Source organism: Rattus norvegicus, chromosome 1 (assembly GCF_021556685.1).
Source record: "Rattus norvegicus strain SHRSP/BbbUtx chromosome 1, alternate assembly SHRSP_T2T, whole genome shotgun sequence".
Taxonomy (NCBI): domain Eukaryota; kingdom Metazoa; phylum Chordata; class Mammalia; order Rodentia; family Muridae; genus Rattus; species Rattus norvegicus.
This window is the reverse complement of record NC_141534.1, coordinates 81,432,581-81,456,215: the sequence shown is the minus strand read 5'-3', so window position 1 is coordinate 81,456,215 and position 23,635 is coordinate 81,432,581. Positions and strand designations below refer to the sequence as shown.

Here is a 23,635-nt window from a genome sequence, read left to right as displayed (position 1 = left end):
GATATTTTGCAGTTTCAACCATTTGCCTATGAATTTCATAAAGGCATTGTTTTTGATAGCTGAGTAATATTCCATTGTGTAGATGTCCATTCCTCTGCTGATGGGCATCTGGGTTCTTTCCAGTTTCTGGCTATTATAAATAAGGCTGCTATGAACATAGTGGAGCACATGTCCTTGTTATACGTTGGGGCAACTTTTGGGCATATGCCCAAGAGAGGTATAGCTGGGTCCTCAAGTAGTTCAATGTCCAATTTTCTGAGGAAGCTCCAGACTGATTTCCAGAATGGTTTTACCAGTCTGCAATCCCACCAACAATGGAGGAGTGTTCCTCTTTCTACACATCCTCCCCAGCATTTGCTGTCACCTGAGTTTTTGATCTATCCATTCTCACTGGTGTGAGGTGAAATCTCAGGGTTGTTTTGATTTGCATTTCCTTTATGAATAAAGATGTTTAACATTTCTTTAGGTGTTTTTCAGCCATTTGGCATTCCTCAGCTGTGAATTCTTTGTTTAGCTCTGAACCCGATTTTTAATAGGGTTCTTTGTCTCCCTGTGGTCTAACTTCTTGAGTTCTTTGTATATTTTGGATGTAAGCCCTCTATCTGTTGTAGGATTGGTAAAGATCTTTTCCCAATCTGTTGGTTGCCGTTTTGTCCTAACCACCGTGTCCTTTGCCTTACAGAAGCTTTGCAGTTTTATGAGATCCCATTTGTCGATTCTTGATATTAGAGCATAAGCCATTGGTGTTTTGTTCAGGAAATTTTTTCCAGTGCCCATGTGTTCGAGATGCTTCTCCACTTTTTCTTCTATTAGCTACATTGTATATGGTTTGGTGTGAAGGTCCTTGATCCACCTGGACTTAAGCTTTGTACAGGGTGATAAGCATGGATCGATGTATGTTCTTCTACATTTTTACCTCCAGTTGAACCAGCACCATTCGCTGAACATGCTATCATTTTTCCATTTGATGGTTTTATTTAGCTCTGAACCCCATTTTTAATAGGGTTATTTGTCTCCCTGCGGTCTAAATTCTTGAGTTCTTTGTATATTTTGGATATAAGGCCTCTATCTGTTGTAGGATTGGTAAAGATCTTTTCCCAATCTATTGGTTGCCGTTATGTCCTAACCACAGTGTCCTTTGCCTTACAGAAGCTTTGCAGTTTTAAGACATCCCATTTGTCGATTCTTGATCTTAGAGCATAAGCCATTGTTGTTTTCCTCAGGAAATTTTTTCCAGTGCCGATGTGTTCCAGATGCTTCCCTAGTTTTTCTTCTATTAGTTTGAGTGTGTCTGGTTTGATGTGGAGGTCCTTGATCCACTTGGACTTAAGCTTTGTACAGGGTGATAAGGATGGATCGATCTGCATTCTTCTAAGTGTTGCCCTCCAGTTGAACGAGCACCATTTGCTGAAAATGCTATCTTTTTTCCATTTGTTGGTTTTGGCTCCTTTGTCAAAAATCAAGTGACCATAGGTGTGTGGGTTCATTTCTGGGTCTTCAATTCTATTCCATTGGTCTATCTGTCTGTCTCTGTACCAATACCATGCAGTTTTTATCACTATAACTCTGAAATACTGCTTGAGTTCAGGGATAGTGATTCCCCCTGAAGTCCTTTTATTGTTGAGGATAGTTTTAGCTATCCTGGGTTTTTTGTTATTCCAGATGAATTTGCAAATTGTTCTGTTAACTCTTTGAAGAATTGGATGGGTATTTTGATGGGGATTGCATTGAATCTGTAGATCGCTTTTGCTAAAATGGCCATTTTTACTGTATTAATCCTGCCAATCCATGAGCATGGGAGATCTTTCCATCTTCTGAGGTCTTCTTCAATTTCTTTCTTCAGAGACTTGAAGTTCTTCTTGTACAGATCTTTTACTTGCTTGGTTAAAGTCACATCATGGGACTATTATGAAGGGTGTCGTTTCCCTAATTTCTTTCTCGGCTTGTTTCTCTTTTGTGTAGAGGAAGGCTACTGATTTATTTGAGTTAATTTTATACCCAGCCACTTTGCTGAAGTTGTTTTTCAGCTTTAGTAGTTCTCTGGTGGAACTTTGGTATCACTTAAATATACTATCATATCATCTGCAAATAGTGATATTTTTACTTCTTCTTTTCGAATCTGTATCCCCTTGACCTCCGTTTGTTGTCTGATTGCTCTGGATAGAACTTCAAGAATTATATTGAATAAGTAGGGAGAGAGTGGGCAGCCTGTCTAGGCCCTGATGTTAGTGGGATTGCTTCAAGTTTCTCTCCATTTAGTTTAATGTTAGCAACTGGTTTGCTGTATGTGGCTTTTACTATGTTTAGGTATGGGCCTTGAATTCCTATTCTTTCCAGGACTTTTATCATGAAGGGCTGTTGAATTTTGTCAAATGCTTTCTCAGCATCTAATTAAATGATCATGTTGTTTTTTTTTTCAGTTTGTTTATATAATGGATTACGTTGATGGTTTTCCTTATATTAAACCATCCCTGCATGGATGGGATGAAGCCGACTTGATCATGGTGGGTGATTGTTTTGATATGCTCTTGGATTCGGTTTGCCAGAATTTTATTGAGTATTTTTCCATCGATATTCATAAGGGAAATTAGTCTGAAGTTCTCTTTCTTTGTTGGGTCTTCATGTGGTTTGGGTATAAGAGTAATTATGGCTTCATAGAAGGAATTCGGTAGTGCTACATCTGTTTCAATTTTGTGGAATAGTTTGGATATTATTGGTATTAGGTCTTCTATGAAGGTCTGATAGAATTCTGCACTAAACCCGTCTGGACCTGGGCTCTTTTGGTTTGGGAGACCTTTAATGACTGCTTCTATTTTGCTAGGAGTTTTGGGGTTGTTTAAATGTTTTATCTGTTCCTGATTTAACTTTGGTACCTGGTATCTGTCTAGGAAATTGGCCATTTCCTGTAGATTTTCAAGTTTTGTGGAATATAAGCTTTTGTAGTAGGATCTGATGATTTTTTTTAATTTCCTCTGATTCTGTAGTTATGTCTCTCTTTTCATTTCTCATTTTGTTAATTTGGACACACTCTCTGGGTCCTCTCATTAGTCTGGCTAAGGGTTTATCTATCTTGTTCATTTTCTCAAAGAACCAACTTTTGGTTCTGTTGATTCTTTCTATGGTCCTTTTTCTTTCTACTTGGTTGATTTCAGCTCTGAGTTTGATTATTTCCTGCCTTCTACTCCTCCTGGGTGTATTTGCTTCTTTTTGTTCTAGAGCTTTTAGGTGTGCTGTCAAGCTGGTGACATATGCTCTCTCCTGTTTCTTTGTGCAGGCACTCAGAGCTATGAGTTTTCCTCTTAGCACAGCTTTCATTGTGTCCCATAAGTTTGGGTATATTGTACCTTCATTTTCATTAAATTCTAAGAAGTCTTTAATTTCTTTCTTTATTTCTTCCTTGACCAGGTTATAGTTGAGTAGAACATTGTTCAACTTCCACGTGTATTTGGGCATTCTTCCTTTATTGTTATTGAAGACCAGCTTTAGGCCGTGGTGGTCTGATAGCACTCATGGGATTATTTCTATCTTTCTGTACCTGTTGAGGCCCGTTTTTTGACCAATTATATGGTCAATTTTAGAGAAAGTACTATGAGAAGCTGAGAAGAATGTATATCCTTTTGCTTTAGGATAGAATGTTCTATAAATATCTGTTAAGTCCATTTGGTTCATGACTTCTCTTAGTCTGTCTACATCTCTGTTTAATTTCTGTTTCCATGATCTGTCCATTGATGAGACTGGAGTGCTGAAATCTCCTACTGTTATTGTGTGAGGTGCAATGTGTGTTTTGAGCTTTAGTAAGGTTTCTTGTATGTATGTAGGTGCGCTTGTATTTGGGGCATTGATACTTAGGATTGAGAGTTCATCTTGGTGGATTTTTCCTTTGATGAATATGAAGTGTCCTTCCTTATCTCTTTTGATGACTTTTACTTGAAAATTGATTTTATTTGATATTAGAATGGCTACTCCAGCTTGCTTCTTCCAACCATTTGCTTGGAAAGTTGTTTTCCAGCCTTTCACTCTGAGGTAGTGTCTGTCTTTGTCTCTGACGAGTGTTTCCTGTAGGCAGCAGAATGCAGGGTCCTCATTGAGTATCCAGTTTGTTAATCTATGTCTTTTTATTAGGGAGTTGAGACCATTGATGTTGAGAGATATTAAGGAATAGTAATTATTGCTTCCTGTTATATTCATATTTGGACGTGAGGTTATGTTTGTGTGCTTTTCTTCTCTGTGTTTTGTTGCCAAGACAATTAGTTTCTTGCTTTTTCTAGGGTGTAGCTTGCCTCCTTATGTTGGGCTTTACCATTTATTATCCTTTGTAGCACTGGATTTTTAGAAAGATATTGTGTAAATTTGGTTTTGTCATGGAATATCTTGGTTTCTCCATCTATGTTAATTGAGAGTTTTGCTGGATACAGTAACCTGGGCTGGCATTTGTGTTCTCTTAGGGTCTGTATGACATCTGTCCAGGATCTTCTGGCTTTCATAGTCTCTGTGGAAAAGTCTGGTGTGATTCTGATAGGTCTGCCTTTATATGTTACTTGACCTTTTTCCCTTACTGCTTTTAATATTGTTTCTTTGTTTTGTGCATTTGGTGTTTTGACTATTATGTGACAGGAGGAGTTTCTTTTCTGGTCCAATCTATTTGGAGTTCTGTAGGCTTCTTCTATGCTTATGGGTATCTCTTTCTTTAGGTTAGGGAAGTTTTCTTCTATGATTTTGTTGAAGATATTTACTGGTCCTCTGAGCTGGGAGTCCTCACTCTCTTCTATACCTATTATCCTTAGGTTTGATCTTCTCATTGAGTCCTGGATTTCCTGTATGTTTTGGACCAGTAGCTGTTTCTGCTTTACATTATCTTTGACAGTTGAGTCAATATTTTCTATGGTATCTTCTGCCCCTAAGATTATCTCTTCTATCTCTTTTTATTCTGTTGGTGATGGTTGCATTTTTGAATCCTGATCTCTTTCCTAGGTTTTCTATCTCCAGGGTTGTCTCCCTTTGTGCTTTCTCTATTGTTTTTATTTCTGCCTTTAATTCCTTCACCTTTGTGGTTGTGTTTTCCTGTAATTCTTTAATGGGTTTCTGTGTTTCCTCTTTAAGTTAACTTACAATGATGATATAAAACACAAAAAGCTCCTAGCCGAAAACTCCCAGGAAATCTAGGACACAATGAGAAGATCAAACCTAAGGATAAGAGGTGTAGAAGAAAGTGGAGACTCCCAACTTAAAGGGCCAGTAAATATCTTCCACAAAATTATAGATGAAAACAACACTAACCTAAAGAAAGAAATGCCAATAAACATACAAGAAGATTGGACCAAACTACAGAACTCAAAAGATTGGACCAAAAATGAAATTCCTCCCATCACATACTATTCAAAACACCAAACACACAAAACAAAGAAAGAATACTAAAAGCAATAAGGGAAAGATGTCAAGTAACATATTAAGGCAGACCTATAAGAATTACACCAGACTTTTCACCAGACTCTAAAAGACAGAAGATCCTAGGTAGATGTCATAGAGACCCTAAGAGAATACAAATGCCAGCCTATACTACCAAATCCAGCAAAACTCTCAATTAACATAGATGGAGAACCAAGATATTCCATGACAAAATGAAGTTTACACAATATCTTTCTACAAATCCAGGCCTACAAAGGATAATAGATGGAAAACTCCAATACAAGAAGGTAAACTACACTCTATAAAAAGCAGGAAAGTAATCTCCTTACAATGAAGCCAAAAGAAGAGAGACACACAAACATAATTCCACCTCTAACAACAAAAATAACTGGAAACAACAATCACTATTTCTTAATATCTCCTGATATCAATGGACTCGATTCCTTAATAAAAAGACATAGACTAACAGACTAGATGCGTAAAGTGGACCTAGCATTTTGCTGCATACAGAAAACACACCTCAGAGACAAAGACAGACACTACCTCAGAGTAAATGACTGTAAAACAACTTTCCAAGCAAATGGTCCAAAGAAACAAGCTGGAGTTGCCATTCTAATATCAAATAAAACTGAATTTCAATCAAAGTCATCAAAAAAGATAATGAGGGATACTTCATATCCATCAAAGGAAAAATCCACCAAGATGAACTCTCAATCCTAAATATCTATGCTCCAAATACAAGGACACCTACATTCATAAAGGAAACCTTACTAAAGCTCAAATCACGCATTGCACCTCACAAAACAATAGTAGGAGATTTCAACATCCCACTCTCGTCAACTGACCGATTGTGGAAACAAAAATTAAACAGAGACATAGAGAAACTAACAGAAGTTATGAACCAAATGGATTTTACAGATATTTATAGAACATTCCATCCTAAAACAAAAGGATATACCTTTTTCTCAGCACCACATGGTACCTTCTCCAAAACTCCATATAATTGGTCACAAAACAGGCCTCAACAGATACAGGAAGATAGAAATAATCCCATGTATCCTATAAGATCACCATGGACTAAGGTGGGCCTTCAATAACATAAAAAGTGACAGAGAGTCCGCATAAACATGGAAGTTGAACAATACTCTACTCAATGATAACTTGGTCAAGGAAAAAATAAAGAAATTAGATACTTTTTAAAATTTAATGAAAATGAAGGCACAACATACCAAATTTATGGGACACAATAAAACCAGTGCTAATAATAAAAACTTATAGCTCTGAGTGCCTCCAAAAAAAAAAAAAACAGGAGAGAGCATATATTAGCAGTCTGAAGGTTCCTCAGAAAATTGGACGTTGTACTACCTGAGGACCCAGCTATACCTCTCTTGGGCAAATTACCCAAATAATACTCCAACATAAAACAAAGACACATGCTCCACTACATTCATAGCAGCCTTATTTATAATAGCCAGAAGCTGGAAAGAACCCAGATGCCCTTCAACAGAGGAATGGATACAGAAAATGTGGTATATCTACACAATAGAGTACTACTAAGCTTTCAAAAACAATGACTTCATAAAATTCATAGGCATATGGAATGAACTAGAAAATATCATCCCAATTACAGAAAAGCACACATGGTATGCACTCACTGATAATTGGATATTAGCCCAAAAGCTCGAATTACCCAAGATACCATCCATAGACCACATGTAGCTCAAGAAATAGGACAACCAAAGTGCAGGTGCCTTAGGTATATGGGGACCAATTGGAAACCAAAGGGAACAGGTGGAGGAGGGGAGGGAAAAATACTAGGAGAAATTAATAGAATTGGGGTGAGGGGCATTTTGCAGACAAGATTAAAAACCTAGTGCAATGGAAACTCCATGGAATCAACTTGAGTAAGCCTAACAAAAACTCATATTAATTGGGCATACAGAGCCTGAACCAGCCATGTTTTATAACCAGGCAAGGCCTCTGGTGGAGGACCTTAACCCAGCCATAAAACCTTCTATCTATAGTTTGTCTTGCCTGAAATGTGTTTTGGAACTGAAGCCAAGCAGAATCATTATAAAAGAGACCAGAGAGACTTCATTCAGCAACTGATAAGAGCAGATGCAGAGTCCTACAGCCAAACAGTAGAGAGAGCTTGGGGAGTACTTTGGAAGAGGGAGAGGAAATATTGGAGGAATCAGAGGACTCAGGGACACTATAGGAACATGGCACACAGAAACAACTGACTAAAACTCATGGAATCTAGCAGAGATCATGGAGCCTGTAGGGTCTGATCTAGATACACACAGAGAGAGGGGGGTAAGTACCTTGATGCTCTTGACTCCTAACAGTGGTAACAGGCCTTTTCCCTGATTCTTTTGCCTGCTTATAGGACCCTTTTCCTTCTACTGTGCTGCCTTCTCCAGTCTTGATGTGATGGTATGTGTCTGGTCTTATTGCAGTTTATTAAACTATTCGGTTGATGTCCCTGGGACACCTGCACTTTTCTTAGGGGAGGCAGACACTGGGTGTAGGGGAAAGAGAAGACTCTGGGAAGGATGGAAGGGGAAACTGCACTCAGGATGTGATATATGAGAGAAGAATTTTAAAGAAGTAAAATAAGGAGAGATGTGGTAGATGGTGCCCAGTTCACAGGACCAGAAAAGACTGTTTGGGGAGTTAGAGGAAGTTGGAAAATAACATGTAAAGCCTCTAAGATAAAACAAAAATAAATGCTTCTGGATGAAACTTTCAGATTTCATTAAGTAGAAAGATGATATTTGTGCTTCTGTATGGCAAGGAGCAATCTTTGTGGTACCAAGAAGGGTGAGAGTCAAGCAGTGTAGACAAGCAGACTAGACATAAGGGAAGGCAACAAAGAGTAAGGAAGGGAGGACTTAAGAGAGAAGTAAACATAACTTTATGCAAACAAGTGGGTTAAGGCTAGTTGTGGTGGTACATACATTTAATCTAAACAATCAGGAGGCAGAAGCACTGCCAGCCTGGTCTGCATAGCAAGTTCCAGGCTATTCAGGAACACATAGTGAGAATCTGTCTCAAAACAAACACATTAATTAAACTATCTAATGGACTTAAAAATTAACTGGAGGGGGGCTGCATCAAGGACATGGTGACATAATACATATAGGAACATGGACAAGAGAGATCAAGTGTGAATTTTTATGTTCTATCTGTAGGGACTGTCAAAGTCTTCCTAAAGGGATCCTAAGAGAGGTCTGGATTGTGGGGAGAAATCTCTCAGGAGCAGGCTTGGTCACACTGAATTAAACTGTCTTTGCAGACAGCCTGTTCTAAATATATCTCACCCCACATTCTTTACAGCACAACTCCAAGTATAGAAGTAACTTGGGTAGATAAACAGATAAAGAAAATGCGGTGCACAAACATGTTAGAACACTGAACATTCTTTAGAAGGGAAATGCTGCTGTTAATGACCACCAGAACAAATCTGGAGGGATTAAGTACAATAAGCCAATCAAAAAATGACAAATATCATAGGATCTCCCTTATGTACGGAATATAAGGTGTTCATCTCAGAAATGGATATAATGATAGTAGACCAGTTATCTGAGGACTAAAGAGAGCGTGGATGAAAAAAGAGAAGATGCTGGTCAAAGGTACAAAATTCCATTTAGACAGGAGAAATGCATTTCTAAAGATCTACCAAGCAGACAGTGACAGGTTGTTCCTTTCAAAATTCCAATAATGGTAGATATGTAACATTCTCAACCTTAAAAACAATGAGTGTCAGAAGTGATTTGCATTCAATTTAGCCCAATTTATTCATAGCATAAAATAAAATACATATCAAAACAGCAGGCTGCATTCCAATTGGTGTATATCATTGTTATTTGTCAGTTAAAAACATTATAAACAAGAAAACAAAGGAAGACAGGTAAAAAAAGAGAAAGATGAAGCTTACAGAGTTAGAAGTGTTTATGATTACAGGGAATATTTGAGGGTCTCTTTCCATACATTCCAGATGCATGTGATCCCCTCCAAAGCTACCCATTGGTACAAAAGCAACAGAATACATAACTCACCCTCCTGTGTGTTACTTTTCCATCCCAGGCACAGTACTGAAAGAGAAATTCCAGTAAGAAAAACATCTCCCACAGTTTGCTTGGAAATGAGAATCTAGGAAAGACTAAATGTAGGTAGGGACATCCAGCTTCCTGTGATTATGCAGCCATTGACCCTCCACTCCTCCACATTAACATCAGAGTATAATCTTGTATCTTGTTTTTTAAGAACTCTAAATTATCCCCAAAGCCACAGATGTAGACATTCAAGTATTATTTGAGCTACAACGTGAGTTCAGGGTCAATCTGAGCATATTAGAGAGACTGTGTCTCAAAACCAAAAGTAAAATGAAGGCTGGGTTTGGGGGATAGAGGTTCACAAGCCCTCACCTCTATCTGAGAAGCTGTTGACAGATGATAGCTTCTGGGGAAGGGAGGGTCAGTTTTCTCGGAGGATATGGCCTGTGGTAGGTTGACCATGCTCCAGAAGATGGTCATACACCCTTGTGTAGATGGATAGCACAAATTATATTCATGGGATTTTTTTAAAAAATGACACAATATTGGGATAGGGAGGGAGTGGACATGGAGTTACAGGCAATAATGGAGGTGAATGTGATCAAAACACATTGCATGCACCTATGAAATTCTCAAAAATATTTAAACATATCTAATAAAAGAATTATTTATCACTATGCCCATAGATTGATGCACCCCAGCCCTCATTTCAGCAGCTCCTATGGAGATTAACAAAGACCTATAACTGGCCAAGGTGTAGATAAAAACAGGCTGCAAAATGTTCGGCCTTAAAGGGAACATACAAACTAAATATAATCTCCTCCTCATAAGACTTGGGGAGCATTTAGGAAGAGTAGATAGAAATAATGCTAGAGCCAGATGCAGTAGATGGCTTCATGGAATACACAAACGTCAGCTGCATACATTAATTCAGAGCAGTTGTGAGAGCATTCACAAGACCTATGCAAGGTCAAACAAGACCAAATACCAGAGTTGGAAGGAAGTTAGGCATACACTCCCTACTTTAGCCTTAAAGCTATTGGGAATTGCTGACTGCTGAAATAGGGAGAGTCAGTTCTCTTTGTTTTATTTAAGAGTGTAGCCCATAAAGCTAATCTTAATGGCTCATAAATCTAATCCCAGGAATGGGAGGGAGAGGCAGGTGGAACTATGTGTTTGAAGCCAGCCTGGCCTATATAATGAGTTCCAGGACAAGCAGGGCTACATAGTGAGACCAAGCCTCACAAATATAAAATAAAGTATAGTCCCTATTGAGTCAGCCTCGCTCTAGTGCTAGACCACATACTTAAGAGTATTTGATCAGAAAAAAAAGAGTATTAGATGAGCACAAATTGGTCTTAAAGTGCTTAAAAATGGAACAAAGTTAAGAGTAGGGAGGAGAGGTAGATCCTGGAAGAGTTAAGGATGAATAATGTAAGAAACTCTCAAAGAATTAAAAAAATTTAATTCTGAGAAGGATAATCAATACTACATAACATTTGTGATTGTGAAAAATAAAGAGGGTTGGGGTGTAGGGGATACAATTAGGTGATAGCATGCTTACCTAGCACACATGAGGCCCTGAGTTCAACCTCCAACACCAAGAAAAACAAATGTTCCCCATTCATCTTCCCTTCTAAACAGGCTCTTCCTAACTACTTTTAAAGATGAACTGGACTTCATGCCCCGTCCCTGTTACTAACAGTAAGTCTGCAGAGATATCTTCCAAGTAGGAGATTGGGGGTGGAGAGACTGAGTGAGGAACAGACTCCCTTTCCCATCCCTCAGTTTTTCCCAGGACTCACCAAGCACCAGCACGATGACAGAATGAAGTGGCATGACTCAGGCTCCAGCAACCTTACCAGGTCTGGCTGGAGCAGAAGCCCTGCAGCAGGCACAAGAAACAGGATGTGTGCACTGGATCTCTTCACAGGGTTTCAATATGAGGTTCCTCACATGAAGAGGAAGAGGTTTCTCTTCTGGACATTTTACTCTTTCCGTTAGTCACTGGCTTCACAAGAAGGTGTCAGGTTCTAAAACATGTTTCAGGCCCCTAAGTTTAGATGCAGCTGAGCTCATTCCACAACTTGTTTGCCTCTCTGTAAATATTCAAGAATAAGATGGTACATATCAGGTTCCCATCATAGAAAGTAAAAGCAACCAATTCATGCAAGACATTTCAATACCCAAAGCTGCTCATGTTATGATTTTTGTAAAACATCTTAACAGATATTTCACACATTAAATGTGTCCTGCTAAAGATAATGTTTTTACTGTTAAATAATATTGGGCTCTGTGTGTGTGTGTGTGTGTGTGTGTGTGTGTGTGTGTGTGTGTGTGTGTGTATCTGTCTGTCTGAGGACAACTTGCCAAAGTCATTTGTCTCCTTCACAATGTAAGGTCCTAGGAATCAACTTCAGGTAGTCAGACTCAGAAGTAAGCATCTGTACCCACTGAACCATCTCACTGACAAAGGTAATATTTTTCAAAACTAATAAATATTGTCAGAAGTGTGCACAAATTGATCTTTCTCTTCCCGTTATAAGAACATGGGCTCTTGAATATTCTGAGGAATGTTGCCTCTGAGTTAATGAGTCAGGATCATTTTAGGTAAGCAGACACCCTCCCTCCGTGCCGCTAGAGGGGAAAAAAGTAGAAATCACAGGAAATATTGCTCTTTCTCTTTGGAAATAGCATTATGATTTCAGACACACACACACACACACACACACACACACACACACACACACACACATGCATACAAAGAAATTAAAAATAGAACCCTGGTAAAGGGGAAAACAAGTATGAAAGAAAGATGTCAGCACTCATGTAATCATTGCAACTCTATTCCCAAGATCTGTTGCTAGGAAAAATCATTCTGAAAGTAGTTGAAGAAAGTATGGTGTACATAGACAGTGTAATGAAGATGGTGATGATGCCATGTGAAAATCCATGGCTGAACATTCAAGAAATGGATATAGGTGAAATAAACAAGACCAAGAAGAATGGGTGATGAGTTGTTCTTCTCATTGAAAGTATGTAAATTAGCCATATTCAAGCTGGGCATGCTGTTCCATTCCTGTAATCCCTACACTTGGGAGGGTGAAGTAGGAGGATTGCCATGAGTACAAGGCCAGTCTGCACTACATAATGAGTTCTGAGCCAACCAGCGCTATATAGCAAGGTTTTTTGTCTCAAAAATTAAATAGTCCAAGTCAAATTCATAAAAGCAAAATTTGGAATGTTATCTACCAGAAGGGAAAACATTGGGAAGTTATTTATCAAGAGGCAAAAACTTTTGGTCAATTAATATAAGTAATTCTAAGACAACATAGCACCTATAGTCAATATTAGTAAATTATGCAGTTAAAATGTTAATAGAACAAATATTATGGGTTTTTTTTCTGTCTTAGCTATGATTTCTAATGCTGTGATAAAGCACCATGAGCAAAAGTGAGTGGGAGAGAAAGTGGTTTATGTCATCTTAGACTTCCAGTAAGACTTTAACTGAGCTCAAGGCAGGAGATTAGAGGCAAGAATTGAAGCAGAGGCTATGAAGGAAAGCTGCTTACTGGCTTGTTCCCCATGGCTTGCTTAGTCTTCTTTCCTATGTAACCCAGGTGCACCAATAGGCTGACATATACCCATCATTAATCAAGAAAATGTTTCACAGCCTTGCTCACAGGCCAATATGATAATATGATAGATGTATTTTTTTCATTTGGGGTTCCCTCTTTCTAAAAACTTCTGCCTTGTCTTTTCCTCTCCTCCTTATTCTCTCTTCCTCTCTATATTCTTTCATTATCATTGAAACTAGGATAGAATGAAGTAGAATAAGCAAAATTCTAAAGATACTGAAATCTAAAGAGACAGACCTGGGGTTTGAGGACAAATGGATGACCATCTGTCAAGATGAACAAAAGTAGAGTAGTGTGGCATCCTCTTAGAGAGTCTCTAAAGTTGTCTGTGTCTGGAGATGGTGATTCCCCACTTTCCCTCTAGCTGAAACTGTTGGTGGTTGACAAAACAGCATATACTCAATTGACCTACTCATAAAGTCTTATCTCTGTGTAAGTAGTTCTGTTCTGAGCCTGGGAGGGTTGAACTTTGACCTAAGACAATTTCAACAGTCCAACATTTCACCCACACTTGACCTTGCAATTGTCCTACCTCAGCCTCCTGAGTAGCTAGGATTGCAAGGCCTATGCCACCAGGGCCAGTTTGTCCACAGCAGCTCAGATGGCCAAAGTGATAAAGTAAATTAAACTTTATGTATTGAGGATTGGTGGGAATAAACCCTCTCTTTCTTTTTTTTTTCTTTTTATTATTAACTTGAGTATTTCTTATTTACATTTCGAATGTTGTTCCCCTTCCTGGTTTCCGGACCAACATCCCCCTAACCCCTCCCCTTCCCCTTCCTTATGGGTGTTCCCCTCCCCATCCTCCCCCCATTACCGCCCTCCCCACAACAATCACATTCACTGAAACCCTCTCTTTCTTACAGAGGGTTTTACAAGGAGATCTTTACCCTCGTGAGTGTCTGTCCATCACTGACAACTGCATCATCAGGATGTGGCATCTGTAGGTCACACATACAGTCATTGTATAGCAGAATGAACTACCACCAACAAAAATACTAACCTGGGTCGCTGGAAAATTGCTGAGCTGCTAAACCAAACTCAAGATGATCCATTTTTGGAGTTCCTTCCCTCCCTCCCTTACACTCTCGCTCCCATCTTTCACATTCCCTTTTCTTCCTTTCATTAGAAATGAATGAATTTAGGGTCTCCCGCCTGCCAGGCAAGTACTCTGCTGTTGTGTTATAGCTCAAACCCTTTAAACTTTTTTAACATAGTTTTCATTTTGTTTTGTGTATATAGGTATTTTGACTGCATGTATGAAAATTAAAAAATATAAACCAACTCCTAATGACTTATCATTACACTGATAAATTACTATATTTCTCAAACATCAACAGAGAAACTTTTTTTATAGTCTATGGAGTAGAATTCAATATTTTTATATTACACTTTTTAGTTTTCATACAAATACATATTACATTTTAATTTCTCCTCCTCCTTATTCTCCTGTTTCTTTAAAATCATGGCACCATAATTTTTTTGGTTGGTTGGTTGGCTTCTTTTTGTTTTTTTGGTTTTTTTTTTTTTTTTGGTGACATGTTTTTAAACCTTGAATTCACTATAGTTAAGCCTTGAATTCACTATAGTTAAGAAAGACCTTGAATTCCAGATCCTATTGCCTTTACCTCCTAAATTCTAGAATGGCAGGCATGTTCCACCATGCTGTGTTGAGTTTACTTACTTACTTATTTATTTATTTACCCACTGAATCCAATTAGTGCTTTCAAAATATCCATGGATATAAAGCCATCAACTGGCACATTGTTAACCAGCCATAGGCCACACCCTTAAAGAAAACTAACTTTCCCACTCACAGAAGTCATCAATAGCCAATTGAGCCTAAGCTAGAGGTTGAACCTAGGCAGCTCTTTCGCCATCCATGCTGGATTTCCAACTGGCTTGATCTTGTGCAGGTCACCATAGCTGCTACAAGTTTGGGAGTCTAATAGCCATAGCATGTCCAACATTTCAAAGCACTTCTCCCCATCTTCTGATGTCAGGCTGTGTGTCTGCCTTGCCTCTTAAATGCCCAAATGCTACTGGCAAACCACTCAGTGGAGGCAGAACACAATCCATAAATGGGGGTCCTCATTCTGAGTTTTCTTGGATGGGAAAGAGCAGGGTCTGGGATGGATGATGTGGTTCCCAGTCTCCTGTGTACCCAGGTGTCATCTGCATACTGCTAGAAATTGGGAACTGGGGTTCATGGGTCAGGGCTTCCTATCAGGGCATCTACTAGCCAGGCACACAGTGTAAGGCTCAACTCTGGTCGGATGAATCTGGTTTGGTTTCAAGAGTACAAAGGAGCTGGGAGAGAAAGCCACCTCCTGGAGATTTAGGCCAGCTCCTGATGAAGACCCCCTCACACCCCAACCTGGTCCTAGCATTCCTTGATGAAAGAGATGTCCCTTGATTTACCAAGCTGTTTTATTTGATGGCAAATGAGAATGCATGCACCCTCCTCAGTGAGCCAGGAATTAAATACCTTTTGTGGAAAGGAATGGCCAGAAAGGGAAGCTCATTGGCTGAACACTCAGAGACTATTTAGATACCTCATTAGCATGGAGAACTGTGGATTTTTATGCTACATGACTAATTGTCATGGTCTTCTTAGTGGGGTTCCATGGTTATGTGTTCCAGATTAGGAAGTTTGTCAGGGAATTGGCACCACTTCTGCCATTCTCAAGTCTGAGATTCTCCAGGGTCTGAGGCAGTTCTTCTGTCTAGTGCCTCAGTCCCCAAGTTCTGTGCCCACATGTGCTTGCCCTACATTCTGGCTTTAACCCCACTTTTATGGTGTTTCCTGAGCCTTGAGACAGAAGATAGTTATCCCATCTATTGCTGAGTATTCACTACTGCTTATCCTCAGTATTTTACATAGTTATGAGTGTCAACATTAACCACTAGGCACTGCAATGAGAAGCTTCTCTGGCCAAGCTAGAGAGCAGCACAAATATATGGCCATAAACACAAATATTTAGGGGCACTTTGAAAACACATTCATTTAGCAAAACAATAGTTTTCTTCCCTAAGACTACTGACCTAGGTAGCCATAGATTGGAGTCATGTTAGGGTTCAGTTTCTAGTCATGGGATTTGACCATGTTCAAAGTACCTGCCTTTGGAAGGGGTTGCAGGGGCCATGTTGATACACCATTGGCTGAATCCATGAAGGCAGAACTTGGGCCTGCATGCTCGTTTCTGTTAGTGTGAGCTTAGCAGTTGTTGTATGTGGCCTAAACAGTCAATTTTACTGAGTGATGCATTTATATTAATGGGAATAGACAGTTTTGTACTCTGTTTACCACTTTAGCATGAGTTATGGGTTGGAGAGTTACTGGCTCCTTTATCTTGTCAAGTTACACTTGTAAGAGCATTGGAGTTTCACCTGCACCTGAATTGTGCCTATACTGAGGATGCTTATATATGATTCAAAATGACAGGGAAATCACCAGAAAAAAGTCTAATTTCTTTTCCTGTCTGTTCTGAAGTTTGTACTCTGAGGCAAGCATGGGCTTATTAAAGAGCTACTGTTCCCTTCTGTGGCAACAGAGGAAGAACTTGTATCTGGGGAGTTGGAGGAGTGTGCACATCTATTTCCCAGAACTGCTAACACCAATAAGGCGTCTTCTACAGGAGGGAATATTGAGTCATATGGCCATATGTGTCTCTGTATTGAATATGACTGAGGGCTTAGGTATGTACTATGGGACCCATCTTCTCCTAACCTGGGGCACTCAAGACCTATGAACTTCCTGCACTGAGTGGACATATGATTTCTCTGACTATGCACACTCAGCTCGAACCACTGATTTAGAAGTTGCAGGAAATGATTAGCATAACTTCTGGGATTTTAGTTTCAGTGGTGATTGCAGAGAAATCCAGCCTCTCCAGTTCTTCCTTTAACCAACAGTGAGATCTCCATGTTAAGACAGGAGAACAGATTTTATGTGTTAAGGGAAGAATTTTCCTCTGCCAGGCTTAAAGAGTAATAGAGTGCAATGCTTTACCACCTCAGCCAGAATCCGCTCTTGCTTAGACCTCCCAGCTGTGGGTCCAGTCTGCTGGCCTATAGCACATAACTCTCATGATTTAAGGGCACTTGCCTGAGATGTGTCATCCCTCTTCTCCCCCAGACCCTCTTAAGTGGAGAAGCAAGTAGTCTGCATGTGCAGGGTCTGGTTCCTACCACATGAAGGCTCCAACTGGCACTATCTTTACTAAAATTGTCTCTGGACGCTGTATTTCTGAGGGGTAAAGGTAAAGGTATAGGAAATGATGCTCTGAGCAATCATAGACAGAGCAGTATGCTATTTTCAGCATCTGACGTCTCAAAGGAACAAAAGAAGAAAGTATCCACTTAAACTTGACTCCTCTTACCTCTGATCTCACTACACTTAGAAGGTATTTTTGTTTTGTTTTGGTTTGGTATTTGTATCAGTAATTTATTATTTTTTTTAGTAGTAGTGACAACAATGCTACATTCAGGATCAGTGGCTATCAATAAACCAGTTGGTTAATTTTAATGCTGTTTCTTACAGCTATAATAAGCAAAATATAATGTATAATTTTACATACTGTTTTGTGAGTAAAGGTGGCTGCATCCAAACCCCACCCCCAGATTTAGCTTAAGATTGAGTTTCCTCCTTTTTGCATTATTATTATTATTATTATTATTATTATTATTATTATTATTTAATCTTTTTTACAGTCCAGTCATTATTCTCCTCCTGCTCCATCCTCTGACAATTACTAATCCCATTCCTCCTCCCCCATCTCCAAGAAGATCCCCCATTGCTCCCCACCAGACAAGGGGACACTCTAGAATGTACCAGAGACCTGGGAAGTGAGAGACGCTCAGGACTCACAGGGAGAGACCTCAGATGAAATGCCCTACAGTAGGGAGAGGGAGCTTGTAGAGTCCACCTCCAGTAGAAAGACAGGGAATCAAGTAGAGGGATGGGCTTGCCAACCCACAGTCCAAAACTCTGACCCAAAATTATCCCTATCTAAAGGAACTGCAGTGACAAAAACCGAGAGGAGGCAGAAGGAAAGGAGTTCCAGTAACCAGTCTAAATGTGAATCCAGCTCAAGAAGGTTTTTATTTTAAAGTGATCAATGTCTGAAGTTTCAGAAGCCCCACCTACCCAATTAATCTCCAACAGCAGACACCAAACTCAGATGGCTCATTTGACTCCATTTTTCAAAAAGTTTATTTATTTTACATAAATGAGCAGTGTTGCTTTCTTCAGACACACCAAAAGAGGGCAACGGATTCCATTACAGATGTTTGTGAGCCACCATGTAGTTGTTAGGAATTGAACTCCTGACCTTTGGAAGAGCAGTCATTTGAGTCATTTTTTTATCTACATTTCAAATGTTATTCCCTTTCCCAGTTTCCCACTATAAGCTCTGTCTTCCATCCCCCTCTCCTTTCTTCTATAAGGGTGTTCCCCCTCCCCAGCCACCCCTTTCCTGCCTCCCTGCCCTGACATTCCCCTACACTGGGGGGGGGGAGTCCAGCCTTGGCAGGACCAAGAGTTTCTCCTCCCATTGGTGCCCAACAAGGCCATCCTCTGCTACATATACAGCTTGAGCCCTGGGTCTGTCCATGTATACTCTTTGGGTGGTGGTTTAGTCCCTGGCAGTTCTGATTGGTTGGTACTGTTGTTCTTATGCAGTTGCAAGCCCCTTGAGCTCCTTCAATGCTTGCTCTAACTCCTCCAATGAGGATTCTGTTCTCAGTTCAATGGTTTGCTGCTAGCATTCACCTCTGTATTTGTCACGCTCTGATTGAGCCTCTCAGGAGACAGCTATATCAGGCTCCTGTCAGCATGCACTTCTTGGCTTCATCAATATTGTCTAGGTTTGGTGGATACACACACACACACACACACACACACACACACAAACACACACACATATATATATATATACATATATATATATATATATACATATGCTGGATCCCCAGGTAGGGCAGGCTCTGAATGGCCATTCCTTAAGTCTTTGCTCTGAACTTTGTCTCCATATTGCCTCCTATGATATTTTGTTCTCCCTTTTAAGAAGGAATGAAGCATACGCAGTTTAGTTATCCTTCTTCTTGAGCTTCATGTGGTCTGTGGATTGTATCTTGAGTAATTAGAGCTTAATAAAAACTTGAGTTTCCAGAAAATTGGACATTGAACTGCCTGAGGATCCAGCTATACCTCTCTTGGGCATATACCCAAAAGATGCCCCAACATATAAAAAAGACACGTGCTTCACTATGTTCATCGCAGCCTTATTTATAATAGCCAGAAGCTGGAAAGAACCCATATGCCCTTCAACAGAGGAATGGATACAGAAAATGTGGTACATCTACATAATGGAATATTACTCAGCTATCAAAAACAACGGCTTTATGAAATTTGTAGGCAAATGGTTGGAACTGGAAAATATCATCCTGAGTGTGCTAACCCAATCACAGAAAGACATACATGGTATGCACTCACTGATAAGTGGCTATTAGCCCAAATGCTTGAATTACCCTAGATGCCTAGATCAAATGAAACTCAAGACGGATGATCAAAATGTGAATGCTTCACTTCTTCTTTAAAGGGGGAACAAGAATACCCTTGGCAGGGAAGAGAGAGGCAAAGATTAAAACAGAGACTGAAGGAACACCCATTCAGAGCCTGCCCCACATGTGGCCCATACATATACAGCCACCCAATTAGACAAGATGGATGAAGCAAAGAAGTGCAGACCGACAGGAGCCGGATGTAGATCGCTCCTGAGAGACACAGCCAGAATACAGCAAATACAGAGGCGAATGCCAGTAGCAAACCACTGAACTGAGAATAGGACCCCCATTGAAGGAATCAGAGAAAGAACTGGAAGAGCTTGAAGGGGCTCGAGACCCCATATGTACAACAATGCCAAGCAACCAGAGCTTCCAGGGACTAAGCCACTACCTAAAGACTATACATGGACTGACCCTGGACTCTGACCTCATAGATAGCAATTAATATCCTAGTAAGAGCACCAGTGGAAGGGGAAGCCCTGGGTCCTGCTAAGACTGAACCCCCAGTGAACTAGACTGTTGGGGGGAGGGCGGCAATGGGGGGAGGGTTGGGAGGGGAACACCCATAAGGAAGGGGAGGGGGGAGGGGGATGTTTGCTCGGAAACCGGGAAAGGGAATAACACTAGAAATGTATATTAGAAACACTCGTTAATAAAAAAAAAAAAAAAAAAACTTGAGTTTCACAGAAAAACGGACCAGACCAGGGTAAAGAGAGTTTCCTATGTACTTCCTGCCCTGCTCTACCCAACCAGAGTGATACACACTCAAACTGATGAAACTACATGAACATATAGCTGCCATCCAGGATCTGTAGTTCATAATCTGCTGTATACCCTGTGGGTTGGATAAATGTCTAGTGACCAATCTAGAACCATACAGAGTAGTTTTGTGGCCCTTTAAAACATCAATTTCTCTATCAGTGACCCATTTATTTCTCTATGTGTCTCTATCTCTCTGGCTCTGTTCCTCTCTCTCCCTCTTGTGTGTGCATATGTGTGTGTGTGTGTTTCAGAGAATGAAACTTGTGTTAGTTTTTTTTTCATTGTTTTGGCACAGTATCTGACAAAAACAACTTAAAGAATGAAGAGTTGGATGCACAGAGGCCCCAGGAAAAGGCAGCGAAGCTTTTTGCTGTGCAAGCTGCCTGGTTGCTGTCCTCATGAAGAGCTCAAAAGCAGCCGCCCAGAAGCAACTTCAGCAGCCGGAACAGAGGTAAGACCAACTTTTCTGCTCCAAGCCACTTTCCTGGGGGACTCAGGGGACACGCCCACAGAAACAGCTGAAGAGAAGTAAACAGAAAAGACTACACCCCTGAAAGTAGAACACTCTGTTCCCATAACTGGCTGAAAGGAAGGAGGAAAACAGGTCTACAGCACTCCTGACACACAGGCCTATAGGACTGTCTAGCCACTGTCAGAAAGAGCAGAACAAGGTAACACCAGAGACAACCTGATGGCGAGAGGCAAGCACAGGAACCGAAGCAACACAAACTAAGACTACATGGCATCATCGGAGTCCAATTCCCCACCAAAGCAAACACTGAATATTCAAACACACCAGAAAAGCAGGATCATGATTTTAAATCACATTTGATCTTGAAGATGGAGGACTTCAAGAAAGACATAAGGAACTCACTTAGAGAAACGCAGGAAAACATAAATATACAAGTAGAAGCCTATAGAGAGGAATCACAAAAATCCCTGAAGGAATTCCAGGAAAACACAATCAAATAGGTGAAGGAATTAAAAATGGAAATAGAAGCAATAAAGAAATAACAAAGGGAGACAACACTGGATATAGAAAACCAAAAGAAGAGACAAGGAGCTGTAGATACAAGCATAACCAAAAGAATACAAGAAATAGAAGAGATAATCTCAGGAGCAGAAGATTCCATAGAAATCAATGACACAACTGTCAAAGATAATGTAAAACAGAAAAAGCTACTGGTCCAAAACATACAGGAAATCCAGGACTCAATGAGAATATCAAACCTAAGGATAATAGATATAGAAGAGAGTGAAGACGCCCAGCTCAAAGGACCAGTAAATATCTTCAAGAAAATCATAAAAGAAAACTTCCCTAACTTAAAGAAAGAGATGCCCATAAACATACAAGAAGCCTACAGAACTCCAAGTAGATTGGACCAGAAAAGAATCTCCTCCTGTCACATAATAGTCAAAACACCAAATGCACAAAACAAAGAATATTAAAAGCAGTAAGGGAAAAGGTCTAGTAACATATGAAGGCAGATCTATCAGAATCACACCAGACTTCTCACCAGAGACTGTGAAAGCCAGAAGATCCTGGACAGATGTCATATAGACTCTAAGACAAAACAAATGCCAGCCCAGGTTACTGTATCCTGCAAAACTCTCAATTAACATAGATGGAGAAACCAAGATATTCCATGACAAAACCAAATTTACACAATATCTTTCTACAAATCCAGGGCTATAAAGGATACTAAATGCTAAAGCCCAAGAGAAGGAAGCAAGCTACACCCTAGAAAAAGCAAGAAACTAATTGTCTTGGCAACAAAACAAAGAGAAGAAAAGCACACAAACATAATCTCACATCAAAATACAAATATAACAGGAAGCAACAATCACTGTTCCATAATATCCTTCAACATCAATGGACTCAATTCCGCAATAAAAAGACACAGATTAACAAACTGGATATGCAATGAGGACCCAGCATTCTGCTGCCTACAGGAAACACACATCAGAGACAAAGACAGGCACTTCCTCAGAGTGAAAGGCTGGAAAACAAATTTCCAAGCAAATGTTCTGAAGAAGCAAGCTGGAGTAGCCATTCTAATATCGAATAAAATCAAATTTCAAACAAAAGTCATCAAAAAAGATAAGGAAGGACACTTGATATTCATCAAAGGAACAATCCACCAAGATGAACTCTCTATCCTAAATATCTATGCTCCAAATACAAGGGCACCTACATACATAAAAGAAACCTTACTAAAGCTCAAAACACACATTGCACCTCACACAATAATAGTAGGAGATTTCAACACCCCACTCTCATCAATGGACAGATAATGGAAACAAAAATTAAACAGAGACATAGACAGAGTAAGAGAAGTCATGAACCAAATGGACTTAACAGATATTTATAGAGAATTCTATCCTAAAACAAAAGGATATACCTTCTTCTCACCACCTCATGGTACTTTCTCCAAAATTGACCATACATTTGGTCAAAAAACAGGCTTCAATAGAACAGAAAGATAAAAAAAATCCCATGCATACTGTCAGACCACCACTGGCTAAAGCTTGTCTTCAATAATAATAAGGGAAGAATGCCCACATATACATGGAAGTTGAACAATGCTCTACTCTATGATAACCTGGTCAAGGAAGAAAGAAAGAAAGAAATTAAAGAACTCTTAGAATTTAATGAAAATGAAGGTACAATATACCCAAACTTATGGGACACAATGAAAGCTTTGCTAAGAGAAAAACTCATAGCTCTGAGTGCCTGCACAAAGAAACAGGAGAGAGCAAATATCAGTAGCTTGACAGCATACCTAAAAGCTCTAGATCAAAAAGAAGCAAATACACCAAGGAGGAGAAGAAGGCAGGAAATAATGAAACTCAGAGCTGAAATCAACCAAGTAGAAAGAAAAAGGACTATATAAAGAAACAACAAAACCAAAAGTTGTTTCTTTGAGAAAATCAACAAGATAGATAAACCCTTAGCCAGACTAATGAGAGGACACAGAGAGTGTGTCCAAATTAACAAAATCATAAATGAAAAGGGAGACATAACTACAGGATCAGAGGAATTTAAAAAATCATCAGATCCTACCTCTAAAGCCTATATTCAACAAAACTGTAAAATCTGCAGGAAATGGACAATTTCCTAGATAGATACCAAGTACCAAAGTTAAACCAGGAAAAGATAAACCATTTAAATAACCTCATAACTCCTAAAGAAATAGAAGCAGT

At 39.6% G+C, this 23,635-nt stretch overlaps 1 protein-coding gene across 3 annotated transcripts in view; it reads right to left on the bottom strand.

Moving 5' to 3' along the window:
• The window catches only part of Lair1 (leukocyte-associated immunoglobulin-like receptor 1), a 117,952-nt gene that overhangs the window by 20,305 nt on the left and 74,012 nt on the right, over positions 1 to 23,635 (bottom strand). For 2 of the 3 annotated variants that reach the window (XM_087584930.1, NM_001446374.1), the window contains exons 2-3: positions 11,270 to 11,563; positions 9,468 to 9,503 (exon numbers count right to left, since the gene is read on the bottom strand). In XM_087584930.1, coding sequence (XP_087441056.1) covers positions 9,468 to 9,503; positions 11,270 to 11,303 — 70 coding nt within the window. In that variant the 5' untranslated portion in view covers positions 11,304 to 11,563. Of the gene's footprint in view, positions 1 to 9,467; positions 9,504 to 11,269; positions 11,564 to 23,635 lie in introns of those variants that run through there. The other variant, NM_001029928.1, reaches the window with a different exon arrangement.